Source organism: Mytilus edulis, chromosome 8, assembly GCF_963676685.1.
Source record: "Mytilus edulis chromosome 8, xbMytEdul2.2, whole genome shotgun sequence".
Classification (NCBI taxonomy): domain Eukaryota; kingdom Metazoa; phylum Mollusca; class Bivalvia; order Mytilida; family Mytilidae; genus Mytilus; species Mytilus edulis.
The window spans coordinates 26142800-26169247 of record NC_092351.1 but is presented as its reverse complement, the minus strand read 5'-3'; the positions used below and the strand labels follow the sequence as shown (position 1 = coordinate 26169247).

The following is a 26448-nucleotide window of genomic DNA, read 5'->3' as shown; positions in this document are numbered from 1 at the left end:
CAAACTGAAAAACTGGGCGTGCTGGGTGTAGTTGTCTCAATCAAATGCATCGATCGAACCCCTAAGCTAATGTTGAAAGATAATTAATAATATTCATATATTCACCAACATGTTTATCTGAAGCCTGAAGGTATATGACTTTATGACATAAGTAACATCTTATAACTCTCAAATAAGGATATCAATATACATAAGTATGTGTAAGTCATAATACTGTATTATATAGTTTTACCTGTATACCGCAGTCTCGGTCGGTGATTGCTCATGGAAATTCTCAAAATTGACAAATTAAATTTGTTTTTGCAAGAAGGATATTTACTTTATAAAGAGAACTTTTAAATCTTTCTTCACATTCAGAGGCTAGATTGAAGTATAAGTTAAGCATTTATGCACACAGTTTTATACAGTAGTATACTTGACAGTTTTTATTGTTTGTATATTTTAAAGGTGAAATAGATTTACCCAACTCCATACCTGGCTGCTCATCGTAAATAGAAAATAGAAAAGTTGGTCTGTTCATGTTCTTTTTAAATTTTCAAAATTTAAAAACCGGTTTGACACAGATTGATTTATAGTGATAAGCCATGGGGAAGGAACAGGAGGCTGCAAAAGCTGTCGATGAGAAGGAATATGGCTCAAATCTAAAGGCAAGAGAGACATGGACAAGAAAGTTTGACTTTTTGTTAGCTTGTACTGGATTTTCTGTTGGACTTGGAAATGTTTGGCGTTTTCCTTATCTTTGCTACAAGAATGGAGGCGGTAAGTTCTTTTTTTTTAATTTTTAATTTTATTGCATAGTGGGAAAATAAAAACACCACGTTATATTTTATGAATCGCTTTTCTAGACTAACTTTCATCAGGTACATGTTTCAGTAAAAATGATGCATATTTTACTAATTATTGTTATGGAAAAAAATAAAGAATAGAAAATATAAAAAAGAAGATGTGGTATGATTGCCAATGGAACAACTCTCCATAGGAAACCAAATGACACAGAAATTAACAGAAAAGTCTACTTTTCAAGCTTGCAAAATAGCTTTGTCAAATTTACTTCTATTAGCAATATGCAAGTTTAGTATTATAATAGTTTATAATAAGGTTAAACGAGAGAATATTGCAAAGGAAGGAGGAATAAGAAATAAATAAAAATAGTTGCACATATAAAAAGCATGTTTTTGAAAGTTTACAGGTGTATATTTTTAAATTCTTATAGGATTTTAAGATTTTCTAACTAATCTGCTTTCAATTGCAAACATAATTAGAAAAAAATTATAAACTTATAAACAACAACAAATCTCAGAAGATTTTATTTATCACATAATGTTACGCTTAACTAATCGGGTATCGGCTGTTAATACCTATTTTCACACAAAACAAATCAGTGATTGGAACCGTATATGCTTTAAAGTGTGCAAAGACTTATATAGGGTACTATTTACCTGGTGTCATCTTACAACTCTTACATTAGTATATGCGTGTGTGAATATATTTGTTAAGGTTTGTAAACACGCTATATTTGGTTTAAAAAGAACCATAAAGCCAGCCTTGCCATGTGAATTAATATGAAATATCCATGGGGACAGCAGATTATGTATATAACAAACTATATATACATAGATAATTAAAAAAAAAACAATAGGCCCTACTGATTTTCTGCAAATTACGTTAAATAAAAAAGACAACACAACTTGAAGTGTTTACGACAGTGACGATGGCATGATAAAGTTACATGAAAAACGATTTTAAAAACAACCACGAGTGTTTCACAATAGTTTCTTGAGGGCTTGAAGCCACGCAACAGGTGATGTTACACGGTAGCATTAGATTCTTGCATAGTCTTTGCCTTTTTATTTCTTTTTTTTTGTACGTTTCTTTGATCGTAGATTGCCTTTGAATATGTTATTTCAGCATTTTTCCTTTATAGTTTGGTAGTCTTTCGACTTGTTATTATATATAGATATATATTGGATGCATATATTGATGCAGGATTGCTGTTTTTTGTATGGCAGTCCACAGTTCACCCCGTCTTCTCTCCCGACCAACCTGCTTACTTGATTCAATGCTTCATTTGTATTGAATATGCATGTACTGTTTGCCACTTGGAGTTAATTAATCAGTTGTAGAAAGGTATAACACCTTATGTTCTTCCAATGGAGATTTACTCGGAATTCAAACGGACATTGGTGTCCTTTGACTGTATTCTGATCTTTGGTAAGGTTGTTGTCTCTTCCCGTTTCCCTTACCAATTATTTGAATGACGACCGTTCATACTAAACAAAAATATGAGCTGCAGAAATAGATAAGGAAATGTTTTTGGTTTTTAAAAACTTTAAACCTATTTTTGTCAAAGAAGGAAAAAAATAAATATAGATGAAGCAAACAAGATTATATATTTTTTTCTCTAGGATTACAATGTATGAAAATCACGTAATGGTAAGATTTTCTGTCGTGTCTTCAGCAAATCTGAGTCTATTCATATTTCTTTAAGTAACCGAAAAATAATATTCAGATTAAAAGTTATATAAAGTTACGCAACAACTTTGATTACCATATTGTTTAACTATTATAGACTAACTTGAAATAGACCGTACTTAATTTGTCTAAATCCTGAGTTCGAAAAATAGCAAGGTTAATTGCAACATTATTCTGTATTCATAAGTATCTATCGCCTGTTATTTCTGAATATGCTTGAAATTTGCCAAGGTTCTTTTGAGAGCTTTTTATAAAAATAAACCCAATACCAATTTAATATTAGATTTTTGACAGTGTTTAAAAAAGCAAGTAACACTGCACACAAAAGCGTATATACCTTTATTTTAAATGTTTTATTCTTTTATTTTGCAATTTTTGATTAAAGTTAAGGATTTTTTGAAAGCAAAATAGATCATTAGATAGGCGAGTCTTGGTCGGTAACATATGATGACATGATGCATAGTATTAGGATAGCTAGTCCATAGCGTGAGAGAAAAACTAGCTGAAACGACCAAATTAACTAGATTTGATGTCTTAATTGTATATATTGTTAACCTGTGGTTCAAATTTGCATTGTTCACGTTATTTATACAGTTGTATAAAGGGTGATCATGCGAACTGTGACGCCTGATTTTTAAAGCAAACATTGCTTTATGAGATAAGATAAGATAATCTTTATTTCAGATTCAAAAGGTCCATTTATATATACATGACAAACAATATTCTGCTTAGACAGGATACAATGGTAAAATATGTAGTCTTAAAAAAAGAATAGTATATAACTAGATTTACATCCGAAACACTATACATGTATATGTATAATTTATATGTCACTTCAAATGTGACATACTTTACTATGAATCGATTTTAAAGTGTTGTTACTGCATCGATTGAATTATATATCATACTTTTTTTGAAAAAATCAATAAGTAACTGTAGTTATACCCCAAGATATTTAAATGGACTTAAATTTCATTGTCATTGAAGTGAAATCTTTTGTAAAATTCACTTGTATCCACCATATCTTTTTATTGTCAAAGCATAATTATGAAAACAAGTCTTTAATCACTTCGATGTGAGTCTTTTCATAGTGCTAGATTCATTAAGTAGGTCAAGAACACTTTTCTTTAGTATGAGAAATGCATTCTTTATGAAAAATTTGAATAATCAAATATTATGAGTACCAAAGAATTGGTTCAAAAAGAGGCTTGACTAACTTCAGTGATTTGTTTTGCATAGTCAAATTATATTGAAAGTACCAAGTCAACTCAACACTCATCCATCTTATCTTGATGTGTTATAAATCTATAATGTAAAGGAATCATGTTATGCAGTGAATTTAATCTTATTGTTATCGTGACAATTCATTTTAATAAAAGTGCATACAAATTTCATGTTACTTTACATGCATAACCAATCAGTTGACTGGCGATTAGTCCGTTTGTGATATAAAGAGAGGTCTATTTCCTCTAAATATAGTTTTAACGATGACCAAATCCGAATATTTTTTTCATCTTCTTTACATTTACAGTATCGCAGCTTAATGTGTGTGTTTTGTTGTTTTCTGAACATGGTACCAAATTATGAACCCTAAATCTGCAATGTGCTTTTGAGTATTTATCAGAAAAAAAATCAACAAGTACATGCATTTTGCATGGAGTAAATGTCGAACTTAGGATTTTTCAAGTAGTGTATCCTTTTTTTTGTCCTGTCATAGTTTTTATATATGGTCCGAGACCATAGTTATTTTGTAGTGCATTTCCTTTAGACAATAAACGAAAAATAAAAAAATCCCACCTGCTCTTTCTGAATTATATTTCTACATTGTGTTGTACTTCTTTTGGGACAAATTATATCAAAATGATCGAAAACTTCATTAGCTCTAACTCAAAATATGAACAATTTTAGGTTAAGGGGGTCTTGAGATCCTTTGACAGCTTCCGAAATGCTAATTTATAACCTTTTTTAGCTGTACAATTTTTTTACAATGTAATTTCATCCCCCTACTTGCTATTTGAGGCATGCTACACTAAAGACTGTACCCCGGTATATATATCTCAGCTAGTTGCGCGAATGAACAGCCTAATTTCCAGTAGGTAGATATTGCCTTGATCTTTATAGCATTTATTTTTCCCGTGTAACAACTTATGATATGCCTGAAAATAAATTTGCACTTTTCTTGTGGTTAAAATATTTCCTTTTATGACTGTTATTGTTGTGGTTTCACATTTACGGAATAGCATTACTTAATGTCACATTGTGTTCAGTATTGGTGTAGTCAAAATCATTTTTGATTGGACGTTGGAGAGTAAAACGCACTCTCATGTTGCACCTAGCTGCAAGACCGCAGTCTTTTTATTTAAAAGCTATTCTATTTAAATGTGTTTTTTTCTACGCAAAACATAAAATCTAAGGTAAGTAACATTCATAATGTCAGTTGCACGTTTAAAATTCAGTCTTATTATTAATTGGCTACTATTTTTTTCGATATACGAAAACATATTTGGTGGTCACTCGTGCATATCGATGCATGTCCTCTATAAGTACATTTTTGTGATAACTTATCTTAGATCTCTGTATTTGATATTGAAGAAACAATTGCTACATACAACTATATGTAAATAGATACATCTCTTAATATCGATTGCCAACTTTTTATGGGCAAAATAATTTAGATATGAAAACAAGGAGATTGATACGACTTATTAGATAAAAAAAACAAAAAAAAACCAAACATCTAGAGGTAAAATAACAAATAGTTTTCGACAATATACAGGTGTCTGTAACTTCATAGACATGCCGATAAAGCATTGAATTTGTGTAGTCCCTTAAGTATCTTATGCATTTTTTTAAACCTTGGTTTCATTTAATTAGTTTTCCGGCATGGTATCATTGATATTGTTTTCACTGACCTAAATTACACAAAGGGAGGCCAAGCGCACAACGTCTACATATACATGTAAGAATCGTATAATGCAAGCTCTGCATATAATATATATAATATGTTGGTTCAGCAATTTTAATTTCAAACCCGTAGATGGTTTAGAAATTGTTGTCGAATGATATGTTTATCTCTCAGGAAGTCTATATTCAGAAATCTAAATGTTTACCCCATAGCTGACTTCATCGTTTTTTTGCCTCTTCGGCGTTTCAAGGCTCCCAATGTGAAATTATTTAGATTGACTCCTAGATACCTTTACCTTTAACGGAAAATAGGTAATATCTTTACCTAAATAAGGCGTATATCGGCTTATCAAATAAATCAGTAAAGTATATATTTTCGTAAACATGTTTCTCAATAGATAACATTCATTTTAAGTAAGAATATATAGTCAGGTACACACTCACCCGGATTCAAGTGAATCAAGTACTTTTAAAACATGAAGGCAAGAGAGACATGGACAAGAAGGTTTGACTTTTTACTAGCTTGTACAGGATTTTCAGTGGGACTCGGGAATGTTTGGCGTTTTCCTTATCTCTGCTACAAGAATGGAGGCGGTAAGCCACATTTTCAAATTTTAGAATCAGCTGACATAGCTAAATCTAAATCATACTTTCAAACATAAGGGAAGTCATCTTTATTATATTTAATGCTGCATCAGACTGAGTACGATTTTCTTTCTTTTCTTTTAATATTACTTGCTTATTATCAATTTAAAGAGACAATATTTCACAACAAATAAGATTTAAAATGTGTCCATATATTTATATTGTCGTTAAGATGTAAACCGTACTCACACACTTGCATATTTAAACTGCGCGAGACAAAAACCATATGGCGTTTCAAACACAACAACGCCGTCGTGTAACCAATAAAGTAACAACAGCATCTTTATGCATTCTAAAACTTGAGGAACCGATTGTTTGATTTTTGCAAAGAGGGTGACAGCTATGAGTATTATGTTCGACACGTACATTCACCCGATATTTTCATTTAGCTTTTGGATAAATGCTGTTTGTCTCATCATTACTTCCCCGTAATTGTTTTCACTTTAACTAAAATCTATATGATATCATACCAAGAATATCTCGGTCATAACGATACAAGCTTCCTAGAAACAGTTAAAATTACAATGGATTAAGAACATCAAATGCATTCAAGTATCAAATAATGTGATTTGTTAGTCGACAAGACGAGAGTCCTATAAAACTGTTCAAGTTCGAAACTGAAAGGGCCTTCCTGGTAAATAAAATTTACATTTAATACTTCATTGTTATTTTAATGTCTGTATGTAAACTTTCAATATACTCATAAGTATGTACAAATATTATATGAAATTAAATTTTTATGGTGTAGCTATTTACATAAGAATTGAAGGTAATGTGTTACTTGTATATGTACGCTAAATCACACAAAGAAAAAGGAAGATGTAACTTCTAAAACCATAAAGAGGTAATAAAACGGTATAATCATTCATCTTAACTAGTATTTCTCTTCTTTCATCAACAACTCCTGACATTGTTTTGCACTTTCATACATTTGTAAAAACAAAACAAAACTTGTATGCTCTAAGACATTGTATTTATGATAAATGTACAGCTGTGCTTATTTTAAAGTTCTATGACTTCAAAATTTTTGTTTTAAATACCTGAATGGCCATTTTTGTTATAAAACCTGTGTACATATACTTTCTATTCTCTAGAGAAAATCCTTTTATTATATACAAATCTCCATAAAATATCGTAAACCCAAATGTTAATTAGCAGCCCAAGTTCACGATCTACAATCACCAATTATTTATGTCCATGATACGTTATGGATTCGTACTGTCCGTAATGCATGTTAAAACAAGAATGTGTCCTCAGTACACGAATGCCCCACTCGCACTATCATTTTCCATGTTCAGTGGACCGTGAAATTGGGGTAAAAACTCTAATTTGGCATTAAAATTAGAAAGATCATATCATAGGGAACATGTGTACAAAGTTTGAAGTCGATTGAACTTCAACTTCATCAAAAACTACCTTGACCAAAAACTTTAACCTGGAGCGGGACAGACGGACGCACGGACGCACGGACGAACGGACGAACGGACGCACAGACCAGAAAACATAATGCCCCTCTACTATCGTAGGTGGGGCATAAAAAAACCCATGCACACAGATTGGTTTTAGTATATATACGGACAATTGAATCAAATGGTTTCTTAAGATTATAAATATAAGAAGGCCTTGCATATGACTTTAAAATTTACCTTTTGATAAGAAAAAAAAGTGTTATACGTGTGTTTTCCCCTATACTCTTAAGGTCTGCTTTGTGCGTAGTTTCAAATAAATACCAGTTGTTGCAAAGGTTTGCGCTCGTTCTCTACGCTAGATTGAGTCGGATACATATATATTTATATTCTGTTCCCAATTTAAGTTTGATACTTGTTAACAATCCAGATGCAATATCATTCTTTACAGTCTTTCAAGACTGTTGGTAAAACATTTATTTTCTATTCATGTTTTGTTGTTACAAGGATTTGTAAAACTAAAAATAAAGATTGTGATAAATGTTTGTTTAAATTTAACCCATGTGATCCAATAACATGTATGGTAAGCTCGTACTGGACCATACGCGTATACTCATACGGTCCGATTTGATTTTGATTTTTGGTGTTTTGTTTTAACGCCACTTTTAAGCACCGCATTTAGGCTATTTAGTTGCTACCAGTTTTTATTGGTAGAGGAAGCCGCAGTATCCGATAGGAAAACTGACAATCCTAGTCAATTAAGATTGGAGTCTAGTACACCTGCACGAGCGGGGTTTGAACTCACAACCTCAATGTTGACTGGCAAGTGATTACAGTAGTAACTACCACTCGGCCATCGAGGCCCCTTCATACGGTCCGATCGTACGCGTATGGTCGGACCGTACGAGTTTACGTATACGGTCCGTACCGTACGCGTACGTTCCAATACTCGTATGGTCTGGAATATATATATTCTTTTGGTCTTTTTGGAAAATGTTGTTTGTGCTGTATTTAGACCCTTCTACAATGAAATTTGTTTAACATGTACAAGTATAAAAATTGCGGTTTTTATCCAACGCAATCATAGGTTTGAACGTTGTTTTCAATTTAGACTTGTTTTTATTTATTTCGTTTGGGCTTATATTATATTTTCCCTACGGTTTATATAATCCGTTCATCCTATTTCACTCTTTAAAAATTTAAAGAGTCGATGCTAAATTGAGGTAAATGATATGGCCTTTCAAAAACTTTTTCGATCCCTAACATGACTGAAGAGACATTAATTGTCGAAATCCGGATATGATGTAAAAAAAAAAAAAAAATGAAGCACCCCATGTTTCTCGTTTTAATACCATCTTATATATATATACCATCACACATCGGCCAACCTTATAAAGTCAGCTAGCTTGAATACTAAATACTGGTTAATTTTTGGTGTAGTAATGTACGTTTCACCCGACTGGATATAAAGTTCAATCTGTCTAAAACATTTATAAATTTACAAGGTCAGAACATTGTGTACATGGTTTATCAAACACGAAATAAAATTAATGTTTTGACTGTAGATATTAAGTTCACAAAACAACACACGAAACTATAATTGGTATTTGATATGTACTTTACAGATTATAGATTCACACGAAAACGAAATAAGACACTTTAAAGATAAAGAGAAGAAACTTTAACAGTTTCGTTTCGCAATGATAACAAAATTGCAGAGTAAAATGTAATTGCAAATATATTTTAGACAAAAACGACCAATAAAGACCAAATGTTTCAAGTGATGCGGAAGAATTAGAAGCATAAGTTTAGCAATAAGAAGAATCAAATTCTTCCATTTTATCTAGAGTTATACTACTGAAAAAGCCTTCAGTAACCTCTACATTGTTTGTAGTGTGTGGACTCCATATCCGTAGTAAATAAATTTATCTAATATGAATAAGAAGAATCAAAGACATTGCAATACATTCAACTCCAACTCTTTCAAATAATCCGTGAAAATCTTAATTTTTTCAAAAAATGTCCAAAAGGTGAATATCGTAAGTAATTTAGTTGGCTAAATAGTGGGAAACATGGTAAAGATTTCGTTACTAAGACTTATAGTTGTTTTGCATATGTCAATGAAGTTCATTTCCTCACAAACATACACATACTACTGCTCAACTCTTCACAACACTACCATTCATCTGTTTCAATATTAACATTTAAATGTAGTTAAAAATATACACTTCTTTTATTCATTGATGAGAATAATATGTATATCTATATGAATCATAGTATTTTATAAAATAATGTATATGTTATTGAGACCTAAATAATTCAAATATTTGTAAAGGTTTTTTATATGAAATTGTGTAAGCAGCATTGATACAGTGTTTTGGTTGTAAGGTTGAATTCAAGACAATACCAAAGAAACAAAACCAAAAATATCAATTATTATAAGCCCACTACAAATTGACTGGGACGATGGGATCTTCTGATGGTTTTGTTCTTCAAACAAGTTTTAAACCGAACGGCTATTATTATCCAATAAGAAACGCATACTAAACAGATATTTAATATGCATTAGTGTAATTATATGTAAAATCTTATAAAGCGATTTATATGCAAATACAAGTTAGAAATAAACCGGTTTTTCAGACTGACTGTGACGTCTTTGTACTGAATATGCAGATTTTGTACTAATTGATTGTTTAGTGTAAAACACGGTCCATTTGTTAAAATCGGGCCATAGTTTTCAGTTTCTGCGAGCAGTCTAAAATCGACTATTTTCAGCGCATTTTACTATTTGCTTCAATGTTGTACGAATTCATTTTTTTCTCAATCTATTTAATCTCATAACCACAAAAATAGACATTTTTAAACAGTTTAAACAAGCAGATATTATACCGACCAAAACTGAAAAGGAATCTGAAGTCTAGTACGGTACGGCGACCTAAAGTTGATCACTACACCCTTGTCCTTTGTGGGATCGTTGTCCCATTGACAATGACAATCATACCAAATCTCCATATGATGATAAGTATATTTAACGTACTAAAACGGTAGCAATACGAAACCTTAATAAAACAAACAAACCGCACGAAATGTCAAGAAAAGTTTAAGGTCAAACGTTTAAGTAATCTATTCGATACTATCCTTTTAATGTTTTTTCGAAAGATTTAGATATTTCGCGTGACAAACATTTATATCTATCATCCATATCAACTTTACAGTATCGTCTGCTTGAAATGAAATTTGAGATTTGGTTTTATTAAATTTATATACTTCGTACATATAATCATACGAGTGTATGTGGATTATAACACACTAAACTGCACAATATGAATAATTTATTTTTTCGATACATAAAATATATGAGTTTTAATTCTTTATAATGATATACATAATGACTTTCCTTGCACTTTAAACTACTCTTTGATGTGTATTGCGAAAGTTTAGGTAAACATTACTTTTCGACATTTTTTTCAAAGAAATAAACGCATGTTAAACATAGATAAAATATTGGTGAAACCCTTTAAAACACCGAGCCATCCAGATACATTATGGATGGGAACACAAGATTCTTTTGTCATTACAATTGTGACAAGAAATAGGATGTTTTGCCAAAAGCCAGATTGTTATTTGAAGCCTCTAATCCATGACAAATGAAACAGTCTACATATTTTTTTTTTTTATTTTACTCGTTTAGGCTAACGAACCATGCTTCTTTTTAAAAAAAGAAGACTTTTGTAAAATATTTTTTTTAGATAAATCTTAAGTGATCTGACCCCTACTTAAACACTCGAGAATATTTAGAGGCGGTAATTCATAAGCACTACAAACAGATATACACATGTTAAGTAGTATATAAGATGGTCAGGAACTCTATTTATTCACAAACAAGTCCTCGTAAGAAAAGACCAGGTGGTCAATGGGATGAAATTTCATTTTCTTTTGTTAAGATTAACATTGAAGGTCAAATAATATGAATTTCTAACCTTATATTTACTGAAATTTGACATAATAGATAGTTTAAATGTTATCTATTCGATTGAATGCGTGTTCTCACCAGTCATGGTATAATAAGTAGGATGACTTGATTTGTGCAAAAATTTACATAGATACAAGTTGGAGTACAGACTCATGACTTGAATCACAATAAGTTTATATTGAAATTCACTTGCCTGAAATTAGAATTGAAAATACGAAGGAAATAATTGTTTCCATATGTATATGCACCATTGACTTATACTTGAGAAAATCGACATATCTATCAATCTCTAGCATACATTCTGCATCAGTAGAGGAGGGCATTTAAGGACATCCATAAAACCCAAAGTTATACTTGTTGTTTTAACTGCTTAATGTTTGAAAAAAGCGTTTTTAGCCGTGTGCACCATGTAAGGTTATATGAACACCTTTACCAAAAAATCAAGTCCAATGTGACGAGAGTAACTTCGGTACTGGCATGAACATACGGATTTTTTGTGTTATTAAAATTTGCTGTTACAAAATATTAGAAATTATTATAAATTATGGAATGTATCTCCCTCATGCAAAGCTCTGATTCTTTTCACGGATTTGGCTATACTTTTTGGACCTTTTGGATTATAGCTCTTCATCTTTTATATTTAAGCTTTGGGTTTCAAATATTTTGGCCACGAGCATCACTGAAGAGACATGAATTGTCGAAATGCGCATCTGGTGCAAGAAAATTGGTACCGTTAATTTTATTATTGTTTATAAAGAAATGAAATAAGTTTTTTTTCATTCCCGTATTTGTGTTTGAAATTGAAGATATACTATTTGAACCATACCTGTATACTATATGTATATGTTCTTGCAAATTATTTTCTGTCCGAGCTCATTACTTTTGAAAACATGTAAGCTCAAGAAGACCATCTAAATATGCAATCACTTAAAGGTAGCACAATACAAAGATTGTTTTACTTCCAGTCACTAACCTTTCAAATACTGTACCTTTCTTATGAATGCAAAGAAAATAATAAAAGAGGTATATATAGATAGATAAAAGATTAATCTTTTAAATGGTTGCAATATTTTTATTATGCAATCATTATGTAATCAATTATTATGTAATTAGTGGCAAAATCTGGGTCAGTTCACTTGAATGAATTTAGCTCTATCATCTCTTTAACTATACAGAAAATTTTAACAAAATCTGAATCAACACATCATGGGCTTCAAAAGGGTGTCTCAAATTGTCCTTATGGTATTCCATTCTCTCATAAATCTCTAATTAGTGTAAACATCATAACCACATAAAAGAAGATAATGTTTGATTAGGTGTAAAATTTGTTCTATTCATTCTATCTGAAATCTGAGACACCCCTTTGTAGACAATGGGCATAGGAACAACATATAATAAAATCAACCCTCTAGGGATTCCTATGCAGAAGCTAATTTCAGTTGAAAGTGGAAATTTGGTGAAAAATATTTTAGACACAGTTAACATTATAATTGGTTACATGATTGTTGCATAATACTAACATTCCATTAATGTGAAAGAGTAATCTGTTAGCTATCCAAAACTACCACTTATATAAATTATTAAGCATTATTAAGAAAGTTACAGCATTTTAAAACTTGGGAGTTGGAGTTATAAAATATTTGTATTGTGCTACCTTAACTAAAGATATTTGAAATGTCAGTTCCTATCTTATAGTATATGATTACATCTTCCAGATTAACAAAGCAGTAAATTAGTAGAGACAAGAAGATCATAATTGGACCCTTAAAATATGACATTTGTGATATCCCAACGACAACCAATGTTGACATTATAAAATATTCAAAACAATTCAAAGCACGATTTTAAAACTGTGTTTATAGGCTAAACGTACGATAATATTCAAACTTCTTTTACTAGTTTTTCATTTAAAGGCATATTCTATTTTTTGGAAAACACTGACAAGAACCTTGTACTTAACTGATTTTTAAGGGAAAATGCATATGGAATGGAGACATAAAGTTATGTGGTTCCAATCATGAGGAAAATGTATGAAGCAACTAGATTTTTTAAAACTATAATCAGTTATCATCATAGAATTAATCTCTATTGTAGTGAAAATTCACTGATGGAATGAACAACATTTTCTTTTCTTTTTGTTTTGTATTGGTCAGTTGTTTTTACTCATTTTTGACAATTTAGAATTTGAGGAACACTATTGACACTTTGTATACCTTACTTATCCTTTTGGTAGTCAGAAATCAAATATAGAGCGACAATACAAGATCCAGTAAGATACGCACAAACAACACAATGTTCAAACTGAAAGCTAAAGCTCATGCAGTCAATTCTGATGTTCCCCAAATTTGATAAAGAGTGCTCGTTAAAATCTAGTATATTTTGCTCATGATGAGACGTTAATTTGCACCTTAACTTCGCTGGTGGGTAACGTTATTAAATTCAGTAAAGGAAGAAAGATAAATCAAAGATTTAGTTGTGAAACGGAATTTAAAACGAAATACTTTAATAGTAATGCCGTATTTTAATTTACTGAACTATTTCAAACCCCAGATATAACATAACTTGTGCACATTGAAAGTGTTTGAATAAATGTGCATTGATAAAGCATTGACTTCTTTTCACAGATCATAAATTGTACTTATATATTATTCATGAACTGTTTCATCGCAATATGTGACATAACTTTAAATGTAAATTACCTTTGAATTGACTAGACAAGTAACTCCGTGTGGGAATACATTTGGAGATTAAATAAGACTAAAAATATAATTAAGAATATATAGTGGATTATGACTGTCATGAAATGTCTGCATGGTAGTGTAGGCGTAAGGTTTTTGAATATTTGATGAAAACAAGATAGCTTAAATGTATACGAATCAAGAAAACATTTCACAGATTATGTAAAGATAATATTGTCTATCAATGTAAAAGACAATTATGATTATGTTTCTTATCTATTTATATGATACGTCTTCCATAGTTTTACACTTGGAAGCAGGTACTCCATGCCCAATCTCATACTGCAAACGATTTTGTATTATGACATATACCCATATCTACTTTAAAATATATGATGATGATATGAATTTTAATTTCAGGTGCTTTCCTTATTCCATACCTAATATGTGTAGTCGTCGGTGGTATACCTTTATTCTACCTAGAGGTCGCTGTTGGGCAGTTTATGGGTATCGCTGGACTTAATGCATGGAAAATATGCCCGTTACTTCAAGGTATTTATTTTGCTAAAACGATAAATTACAATTCAATTTTGCCAATGCACAATTACAAATGAAAAATGAAGAATACATGTCTCTATGTTTATTAGTTTCTGAATGATTTTCAATTTCATGATATAAATATATTAATACAAGTCTCTTTTATTGCAAACATGATTTAATAAATTAATCAATTTTATAAATGCATTGCATAAGGAAATAAATTAAGCACTATGGTAAATAATTAGTAAGGGCACTATATTCAAAATGATGAGAAATACAATCTTTTATATATACATCAAAAGTAACAAAAAATTATAATTACAAAGTCACAATTTACAATATTTCACTTCATTGTTCAGTTCAAATGGAGAAGATAGGATGCTGCGTCAGAGTAATCTACCACGTTGATGAGTCCATGTTGTAACTGTCTTTCAGTAGTTAGAGTCTGGCGTGCTCCTACTGATGCATACTGGATAGTGTTGCATTCTGTCAGTGCCTGTGTCTTCTTCAGTACTTAATGATCTCGTAGATGTTGGGGTGGGCATGTTTGAGTCTCTTCTAAAGTTTGTTCTGCCATTATTTTAGGTGATTTGTGGTGAGGGGTCCTTCTGTGTAAAAGTGGTTCCATAGAAAGCGTTAGTTTTCAACCCAAAATTCTGTCACGTAATCTGTAATTAAAGTTTTAAAGCGGGTATGTTTTCAGCTTCTCTAATGTCTTTTTAAGTGTTTAGCCAAACATCGTCAACAAGGTGGGTTGGAACAAGAGGTAGTACTGTTGCTCGTCCTATCAGTTGAGTAATGTCTTTATTTTCTTCATTATAGGACTGTAGTCCATATTTCTGAGCCTTTCGCCAAATACACTGGGTTGAGTGGAAGAAACAGCCTTTCACGGTTACCCCTGACCACACTGTCTGTGCTGCGTTGTTGGTTGCTGTCTCGTATTCAATAAATAGTGTTTCTGGTTGAGGTTGTAACTGGTGTTGTTAAGCAATGTCTCGTATGTGCCTGAAGAAGCGTGAATAGATTACCTGGTCTTTTCCTGGTAGTAGGGGATACACTATTGGGAACATAGAACCATCTATCATTTATGATAGTTGGACATGAGTAGAATGTGCCGTCGCAGAAGATTTGAATGTTGGACAATTTCATATTTTTAGTACAATAACTTATGAGGACTGCCCACAAAAGGATCAGAATATATTAAAAGCTTTGGCAAATTGTAAAAAATGATTACAAATTTAGCAATAATGATAATTAATTGAAAGATATTTTATTGGTTTTTTTTTTAAAGCGAATGCTAGTTTGGATGCAGATTTCTGTTCAAATTGTGCATTTATATTTTAGTTGTTAAAATTAATTGGATATTTTTTATATTAAATTTCAGAATATTTATTGAATTAAAATTCAAAATTTGAAAAAAAATAAGTTGAATAAATTAAAAGATATTCAAATGAGATTTATTCTAATAGTTTCATTATTTGACTTTTTACTTTCTTCAGAAGGTACCAATAATTAAAACTATTTGTTGATGAATATTGGAATACTAATTCTTTTTAAGTACACATTTTTTCCTATTTTTTTTTTAAATAAAATAAATTATCATGCCAAATATATATATAATATAGAAAAGTTTTGCACATTTTCCTTGATTTAATAGCATAACATACTATTCTTTTTTAATTTTAAAAGTAAAATAAAAGGTAAAAAACATGACTTTAATTCAAAAATAAACTATAACTGTTAAAATAACAATTCCCTCTATGTTTACATATACATGCAATTAAAAGTGGGCAACCCCTTGACTTTATAATTTCGGTAATTTATTTTTTTATTTTATAGTTTATTAGAAATGATAATCCTTTATATAAACATGATTACTATAATGATAAAAGATATATCGATCTTTGACAGTTGTTATTAATCCAAAAATCCCGCCTACAGTGTAAAAAATAGCATATGAAGATTGAAATTTTCAGGATGAAAATAGCATGGGGACGATGTTGAAAAAGGTATATGATTCATCAAATGTCCTTTTTTAACTTTATAATCATTTTGATCTGAGCGTCGCTGATGAGTTTTATGTAGACGAAACGCGCGTCTGGCATTTTAAAATATAAGCCTGGTACCTTCGATAACTATTTACAACACTGGGTCGATGCCACTGCTAGTTGACGTTTCGTCCCCGTGGGTATCACTTCGGTGTTGACATGGATATCATTTATTTGGCAATTTTATTTATAAATTTCGCTTTACACAAGTATGTATATTTCGAAATACTAAGGTTTCTTGTTCCAGGCATAGACTATCTTAACCGTATTTGACACAACTTTTTGGAATTTTGGGTCTTCAATGCTCTACAAGTTTGTCCTTTTTTAGTTTTATAATCGTTTTTATCTGAGCGTCACTTAAGAGATAACTTTTTGTATTGTATTTTAAGCTCCGACGGCATCAATTGGGGATTTGATGGTCGCAAATTAAGTTTACTGGCGACGCGTTAGCGGAGACAGTGAACGGGTATTTGCGACCATCAACTTTCCAATTGATGCCGTCGGAGCTTAAAATACAATATTGTTATCTCCATTTTAATGAAACTGACAGAAAACCACGTTAAAACAGGTAATAAACAGGTCTGCGCTTGCGCGTACGTCCCATAGCATCAATTGTCAATTGATGCCATGTAAAAAAGTAACGTTATCAAATCAAAATGAACGTTACAAACGTTGTTGCATTAGAATGATGAGTCTTCTGTAAACGAAACGCGCGTCTGGCGTATTAAAATATAAACCTGGTACCTTTGATAACTGTTTATGGTAAAATAAAACGATCTGTCTAATTCAACTATATAGAAAAGAATAACAGTAGTGCTTACCGTTGCCTTGGTGATAATCTTGTTTTAAAAAGACTACACTGTTTTTATCAGTTTGCAAAAGTTGATCTAACTATGAACTTTTAAAGCAAAGGTTGTCATATAATAACTTGTGATTGGTTTTTTCAGGTATTGGTATATCTACGACAATCATTGTATTCTTCCTCAACTGCTACTATAATGTCATACTGGCATGGGCGTTTTATTATTTCTTCAGTTCCTTCACAACAGGGGATCTTCCATGGGCCAAATGTGGCCATGAATGGAACAAATACTGTGTTGACTTCGTCAATGTAAGAAATATCGACTGTAATAATACAGAAAAGTTCGGAAACCTCACGTATTGCTCCAATCAAACTTTGAAACTGGATCCAACAACAGAATTTTGGGAGTAAGAACCATTTATATATATTATTTTTGACATATTTATATTTATAAATCTGTATACTAAACCAAAGTTTTTTTTATCTTCATGTTCAATAAAAAAAACCAGTGTACATTGAAGAAATTGTACTTGAAAAAAGTGCATCAAGTGGCCATGGTAATGAAGAATAATAGAATTCCTAGTTATCGAATTGATCCTCGGTATGGGCCTTTTGTCGACACGTGTTTTAGAATGCGTAGTCTACACGTGACATTTTGGAGAACAGGGAACACTACATTGAGACAATTTTAATATAAAGATAAATACAAAAGGATATGGGGTATTCAAACATAAGACACACTCAACTACTGCAAAAAAATATTAAAGCAAAGGAATAGCTCTAGGATTGTTTTAAACGAGCACGTTTTCCTTGTGTTACTTCAGCCATTATGACCAGTTTTCTACCTATATACTTGTATAAGAATGTACGCTATTACACATTTTCATTCGTCTCGTCCTTATCCAAATGTATTAGCCCAGCGTCGAAACAGAATCGAGTCTTAAGTCGTATTGATAGGGTAAATGTATTCGCCATGATAGCTTTATCACTAATCAGACTACACTGATTATATTTCTGGCCTTAAAACACGGTACCAGTTTGGTTACTGGTGTAGAACATTAGGAATAACTCTTCTTAAAACCTGTACAGTCCGCTGTCTTCATGGCTACGATGCTTAATGGTTATTGATACAACTGAGATTTAAACAAAACATATGGTTCATTCTCATATAAAAAGTAAATTATAAAAATATTGAACTCCGAGGAAAATTCCAAACGGAAAGTCCCTAATCAAATGACAAAATCAAAAGCTCAAACATATAAAACGAATGGCCAACAACTGTCATATTCCTGACTTGGTACGCATTATTTCTTAAGTATAGAAAATGGTGGATTAAAACTGGTTAGCTATACCTCTCACTTGTATGACAGTCGCATCAAATTCCATATACACGTTTTGTCTCTTTCAGAAACAAAGCTTTAGGCATATCAGAAGGAATACATGACATGGGAGTTGTGAAATGGGACATTTGTCTTTGTTTATTATTTGCTTGGATTGTTGTTTATCTTTGTATCTGTAAAGGAATCAAATCCTCAGGAAAGGTAAATCTTATTGAAATTATCGTAAAGTTCAAATTAAGAATTCAAGCTATATGGCTAATTCACTCAGGGTTAGTTAATACCATGGCCATTATCAAAAAGTCTTTTAATCTTTACTTGAAGTATGACAGCTTAATGAGTGTACTTTGAGTTTCGAATACAAAACAATTGGAATTATATCATGATATTTTTTAAATGCATAACCAAATTATAGATATAAATCCCTAAAAATTACTAAACTGCAGTTTTTTTTTTATAGCTTTATCAAGTATTTTAGTATTTATCTAAGACGGACATCCTGAATCACAACTAAACTTCTGGACATGAGTTAAGTTATTTGCTGTCCGCTACATGTACTTCAGACAAAATGTCACATAATATATTTCATTGCATATAAGAAATTAAACATCACTTTGTACAAGCTTTAGTAACCATGTTCCCAAAATATTCCATAAAAACACCAAAATAAAACAATATAATGGTGCGTCAAAAAGCTAAGATATTTTTTTATGACTCAGATTTTTTTTACTGCAATGAAATGTAGAATTAATTTCCTACAACTGTCATATTCAAGGGAATATTTTTTTCGAACCTTTTGTGTATGTAACTGGATGCGACGTTCTATGACTTGGTGGTATTACAATTTTATGATGCCTTTCAGATACACATCATATCATATTCGAAGAAATAATTCGTACCAAAATTTGAAATACTGATGAAAATGTCTTCAACAACAACCATTTTGACTTTATTTTATTATATAGAGACTTTGATATCAAGTTTCAATATGTTTTAAAACTTTCAGATTTTTACCCTACAAAACATATTCAAAAGAAACTCGATGCTACTGATTTCAAACATAATAAGAAAATCAGATTCAATCTATTTATTTTCAAAAACAATAAATTTTATGCTGCGTTTTCTCTGGAATGTCTATTGTGAAATACATAAACAAAAAAATAAACAATAGAGTATCGATTCAACATTTTTTTTCAGTCACAATCTTAAACGGTCTGTATTTTTGAGTTTACGATAAAATTGAGAATGGAAATGGGGAATGTGTCAAAGAGACAAAAACCCGACCATAGAGCAGACACAACAGCCGAAGGCCACCAATGGGATTTCATTTATCATTTTTTTAGTATCGAAATATCTACAAATCTCTGATGTGATGTACTGTTTACTGTAGGTAATGTACGTGACTGCCACTTCACCGTATATCTTTATGACAATCTTGCTGATCAGAAACTCCTTATTGGATGGGGCTGGAGAAGGTGTACGATTTTACGTGACGCCAGTTTGGGAGAAAATGGCAAATATGGAGGTAACATTTATTCAGAGAGTTAAAGGTTGCCTATTAACAATCATCATTGAAAAATTTAAATGTTTTATTAATTAATTATGTACTATAAAAAGCAACAGCTCTCGATCGCGGGCTACTCTTGTAAGAAATCTGCCATGTTAAGTTTCAATAACACAATTATCATTGCCTAACTATTTAATTATTAAAAACATGTATCCTTCTGATGAACAAAATAAATATTGCGAAATGATAACAATAATAAAGAAAAAATTAATAAAATGGTAAAAAAAAGAAAACCACTCAATGCAATGGAATGTACCTTAACTCGAAATATTTGTCCAACATTTTAGTTTTTAGCTCGTACTGTTTTGTGGTCTTAGTGTTTTGGTGTTTAATCATTTTTAAAAAGATTTTGTGACTTATTTGTTAATTGTTGTAGCTGTGTAAACACTTCAGCATAATGTAATTGTTTTATGCACAGGCAATATTGTTAAAAACAAGATAGCAATAAATTTCCAAAGTAGCAGTACTAGTATTGAAATCATCTCATAAACGTGCTTCCAACATTCGCTAATTGAATAAGATATAATATTAGCTTAAAACATTTTGTATTTTTAAGCGTCATTATTGTGCATTATAAGTGATTTCAGGGTACTTTTTTCAAGCTTACGTTGTTCTTGACAAAACGAGTTTAAAAAAAAATAAAATTGAATTCATCATAGATACTAGGATTGAAATTTTGTATTCTATTTCAATATAATTTTTTTTAATTATTTATTTGCAAATTAGGCATTTATGAATTACACGTTCTCAATATCTGATGGAGAGTTGTCTAATTCGCATACAAGCCACATATTCTTGTTATTAAAAATTATCTAAGAAAAAATAATCGGAAATAATTTTAGGTATGGGTTGATGCTGGCTGGAACCCAAATATGTTTCTCGTATTCAATATCACTCGGAGCATTGACTGCTCTGGGAAGATATAATCAGTTCAAAGATAATTCCTACAGGCAAGGGATGTTTTGAAGTTGGACGCTTTGAGTATTGTTTTAATGCTAATTAAGCAATGTTATAATCATAACAAATATTTTCACCATGGCAACTGATGTTTAATAGCCCCATGATGCTTTTGATTTCAAAATATATATTCCTTAAGGTGTTTGAACATGATTTAAAAGAATACATTATTTTTCTTTTATTCATTGTCTCTTTCTTTTCTGTTTTTATGTAAAATCCCTAAAAAAACTTTCTAGTTGTTATGGAAAATTCCTGGAAAAATTTAGTACTTCTATCTAATCACTAAAATTACCTGTGATTATACACAATCCCTGAAATTGTCAGGGATAATTTATAATCACTAATTCTACAACTTCACTGTAACATATATAAATTAAGACTATTACACATTCTCATCATTGTCAACCTTATCCAAATAAATCAGCTAAAAGCATAAAAAGAATCTGCAAACGAATTGAATCCTAATAGCATTGACAGAGTGTATTCGCCATGAATACATCATCCCTTTTTGGGATCTGTTGCGGAATGACATATTTTCTGGAGTAACTAGTTTATATTGCTAAATAACTTGACAGACTACATTTATCCTGTTTCTGGCCAATGAAAGGAAATCTGTACATATATATTCAACCCTCTGTCTTCAAGACCTCAATGCTTACACTCAAACAAATCTATTGAAAGTCTACTCAATTTGACCTTTTTTGTTTCTTTGTGAAGGCAGTTGAGAATTTGAATCTAGGAAACATGCCCCATTGTCTTCTTTTGTGTGGCAAGGATGCAATGTGAGTGTGTTTGTATCATAATGTGAACGAATGATATTGCAACGTCAATGTTTAACATCAAAATATGTATTTGTAGTATTTCAATGCGAATTTGTAGTATAACAATGTTAATTTGTATCATAACGATGTGAATTGGTAATATTACAATGGGAAGGCGCTATTTTACAATGTGAATGAATTATAGAACATTGTGAATTTTTAGTATTTTAGTGTTACTTAACAATTGATAATATTATAAGAATGTGTAAGATTACAATGTGAATTTGTGATATTACAATATATATACTACAGCTGTGCTATTTGAGCAGTCAAATTGCATTGACAGTATATTCATATGTTATATACAATCTCTGACCGTATATCACTTTGTTTGTGACGTTGGCAATGCGTTTCCGTAGAGTTTTATTTATGACGTCAATATAATGATGGTTTTTACCCCAAATACTACATTTTGAACAGTTATAAGAGTTGCAGTATATGAAGAATAACCATACATTGTCTTGAAATATAAATGATATTTGTACTCGGCTCGAAACAGATAGAAATGATCGGCACAGCCTCGCTTTCAACCTGTTTCTAAGCCTTGTACAAATTACTTTGATATTGCGAGACAATGTATGGTTATTCTATATGTTAATGTGTAGTGTTAAAATTTTAATGTGTAGTGTTGCAATTCAAATATGTAATTTTACTATGACAACATTTGTAGTACTACAATGTGAATTTGTAGTATTACAACGTGAATATGTAGTGTTACAATGTGAATTTGTAGTATGACAATGTGAATTTGTAGTATTACAATGTGAATTTGAAGTATAATAATGTGAATTTGTAGTATGACAATGTGAATTTGTAGTATTACAATGTAAATTTATAGTATTACAATGTGAATTTGTAGTATAACAATGTGATTTTGTAATCCTATAATGTGACTGACATGAAGCAACGTGGTTATGACACAACATATCTGAGTGGCTTCAGCCTATAAGATATGAGACAGTTACATCGGATTTACATTTAGAAGTAATAAATAATTATTTTATCTTCTAAACAGAACAATAAGTGTTGAATAAACAGGAATAGTGCCATTATCTCAAATTTCCCAGATGCAGTATCACTTTCAAAAGATCCATAATGAGAAATTCATGCAAATATATCATAAAACATATTTTGATTTAATTGGTTTGAAAAAAAAATCTGAAATTATTTTAGGTATGGGTTGATGCTGGAACACAAATATTTTTCTCATATTCTATATCTATTGGAGCACTCACGGCCCTGGGAAGTTATAATAAGTTTAAAGATAACTCGTACAGGTAATAATATTTTATCAGAGGTAATGGTCGTTATGGTTGAGCCCATTCACTGTTTTACTGTTATCTTACTAACATTTTAGATAGATACTAAAATTTTTATATGAAAACGCTTTATAAAAATACGCAAGCGTATATAACATTGTCATGTGAAACATCATATTTTATTCATATGATGAAGAAGCATGATTTGAATATCTAGTCAACAATTCGAGGATGTTTTCTGGCATTTGATTCAATGACCTATATCTTTTGCAGAAATTAAGTTTGTAAATCTCTTCAACTAACGAGTTTCGGTTCTCCCCTTGGTATCTTTCCGCTTTTCATGACACACATTTTGTAGGAGTTTGTTTTAAGAAAAGTGATAAATATGTATGTTTTCCTAACTCTTTAATGATATAGGTTTGGATAGATGCTGGGACACAAATATTTTTCTCGTATTCTATAGCTGTTGGAGCTCTAACATGCCTCGGAAGTTATAATAAGTTCAATGCTAATTCGCACAGGTAAACTAGATGATTGATAAACACAGAATCATTGATATTCAAGATTAGACCATAGCTTTTCAGAAAAATAATAGATAAATATATATATTTGTATCTAGCATGCTATTGTTTTCCAATGGCAGGTTGAATTTCCCTTCTCTTCCTTCCCGCATGTTCCACCTTTTAGAATCTTCCTTTTGTATAAATTGTTTATAGTTTTCGCCCTTCATATGGCATGTTCCTTGCCCTATGTATGCATGATTTCTTGCCCTGAATTTGGATGAAATAATTAAATCTGAACGTTAAGCATTTAGCATACAATTCATTTGCACTCAGCTTTCCAATGCATAACATGTTTTATCATATTTCTTACACTTATTGTTTATTGACTGATTCGGAATGTATTTTCAAATATGAATCAAATTCAGACTCGTAAAGTAATTTATGTATACGTATAGAATCGAGTATAAGTAAAGCTACATACTAACGCCACAGTACTCAAATTGCATCCATTTAGAAAAAAAAATAGCAGCGGAAATCTTACAAGTTTTCTCAGAGACTGAACATTTTGTATTTTGATGATTTGACATTATTCATGTCTTTCAACATAGCTTAAATATATTTAGATATGCAAAACGGTTCATATTTTTATTCAGTTGAAGTATTCACTGGGAAAAGTAAAATCTTCCAAAATGTCGCCATGCGACGTCCACAAAAGTCTCCTGTTAAAAATGGGCAATTAAAATATGTTACAGGCAACCCATGCATTTCTTTAAAAATGAATGGAAAGCATAAATAGAGTCAAAATGATCTAAATATTTGGAGAAATAAAATAAAACATCGGATATTAGACTAATACGGATGTGAAGTTACGCATGGATGTTATTTGGGTACTCCTGAGAATGGAAAGTTCAAAATCTGTAAAGAAAAAGTTGCAATTTTGATTCCTTCACGTTTTATTTGGTAGGTTTGCTTACAAAAATTCGTTTAGATTTGCATAAACACTGACCAATCTTATACATTTTGCTTAAGTAGTTAAGTTAAATTAAATTGTCTTTGATCTTTCGTGGATAATTGTCCTATTTCTACTACATATATACCACATTTTGAATTGTTCATTTTGAAACTCCGCCTACTAATATGACATTGTCTTCAAGTATCAGTTATGTACAAGCTAGTAAATTTGGCAAGCATTTAGCCTACTTAAGTTGAATGTTCTATTGTTAGGTTAACTCCGTAATTGGGATAAGACAGAAATACATGTACACATATATTAGTTATTTATTAGCAATGTAGACATGACGTATTAAAATCCATCTTTATTGATTAATTTGTTAGTCATTGTTTTCAGATAAAATTAAGAATATTTCATGAAGGTTATCTGTATGCGACTTTCAACCATTCAATAATGAAACTTAATTCAAATTAAAAATGTGTAACTGATCACTATTAAAGACAAAATAAAAATTTACAGGAACGCGAAACATAACATTCAAAATTTTTATTCTATTTACCTTAATTTTAATAATTTTGATAATTTATTGTTTCAGAGATGCAATTCTATTTGCCTGTACGAACAGTGGAACCAGTATTTTTGCAGGTTTTATCATCTTTACAATTCTTGGCAACATGGCGTATGAACAAGGTGTTTCTGTGGACAAGGTAGCAGAATCTGGTAGGAAATTCTAAGAATTTATGATTATCCAGTGATGCTTTAAAAAAACACCACTCAATTAACCTAGAAAAAACCTTAAGCAAGAGGTATATGTATTACTTTTAAAACGTCTTCTTGTATAGAATATTCACGCTACTTGCAGGGTCAACTTTAAAAAAAAATACGTACTTAAAATCAAATTATTAGAATACACTTACATTTAAATAAAAGTAAAATGAGAGTAAGCTTATATTAACAGTGTACAAATGGTCTTACAAGAAATAAATAAATCTATATTAATCTTTGATAAAATAATCTCATTGATAAAATACAAGTTTGACTATCATGACTATCTTCTGTTTAAAAATTTCTAATTGTTTAAAAAAATTGATAATGGTTTATCATCATCTGGAATGGTGTCTAGAGGTTTCTATAACGCGAGTGATGACAAACAAATTGGGAATTAAACTTTCTCTCATACGTATTTTGGCCAACATGAGTAACTGTTAAATGAAGTCAATATATTTAAATGTTTCAGCCTTTACAATCAGCTATTTACATTTAATTTTATATTTTTAAAAGTATTTGGCAAAGTTTTGTCATGTTTTAAGAATTATTTATAATAAGTACTGGGGTTGGTTTAGATTTTTGGTTATTTTTAATGCCCCATTTAAGGGCATTATGTTTTCTGGTCTGTGCGTCCGTTCGTTCGTCCGTCTGTTCGTTCGTCCGTCTGTCCCGCTTCAGGTTAAAGTTTTTGGTCGAGGTAGTTTTTAATGAAGTTAAAGTCCAAAAAACTTGAAACTTTGTACACATGTTCCCTATAATATGATCTTTCTAATTGTAATGCCAAATTAGAGATTTTCCCCCATTTTCACGGTCCAC

General features: G+C 30.9%; 1 protein-coding gene across 2 annotated transcripts in view; it reads left to right on the top strand.

Annotated features, from left to right (window-relative positions):
• The first annotated feature begins 217 nt into the window (after nt 1-217).
• Nucleotides 218-26448, top strand: part of LOC139485216 (sodium- and chloride-dependent creatine transporter 1-like) — a 32748-nt gene continuing 6517 nt past the window's right edge. Inside the window, exons 1-7 of one of the 2 annotated variants that reach the window (XM_071269496.1) lie at nt 218-759; nt 14499-14630; nt 17614-17875; nt 18877-19009; nt 20196-20330; nt 23324-23427; nt 25460-25584. In XM_071269496.1, coding sequence (XP_071125597.1) covers nt 585-759; nt 14499-14630; nt 17614-17875; nt 18877-19009; nt 20196-20330; nt 23324-23427; nt 25460-25584 — 1066 coding nt within the window. In that variant the 5' untranslated portion in view covers nt 218-584. Of the gene's footprint in view, nt 760-5686; nt 5971-14498; nt 14631-17613; nt 17876-18876; nt 19010-20195; nt 20331-23323; nt 23428-25459; nt 25585-26448 lie in introns of those variants that run through there. The other variant, XM_071269497.1, reaches the window with a different exon arrangement.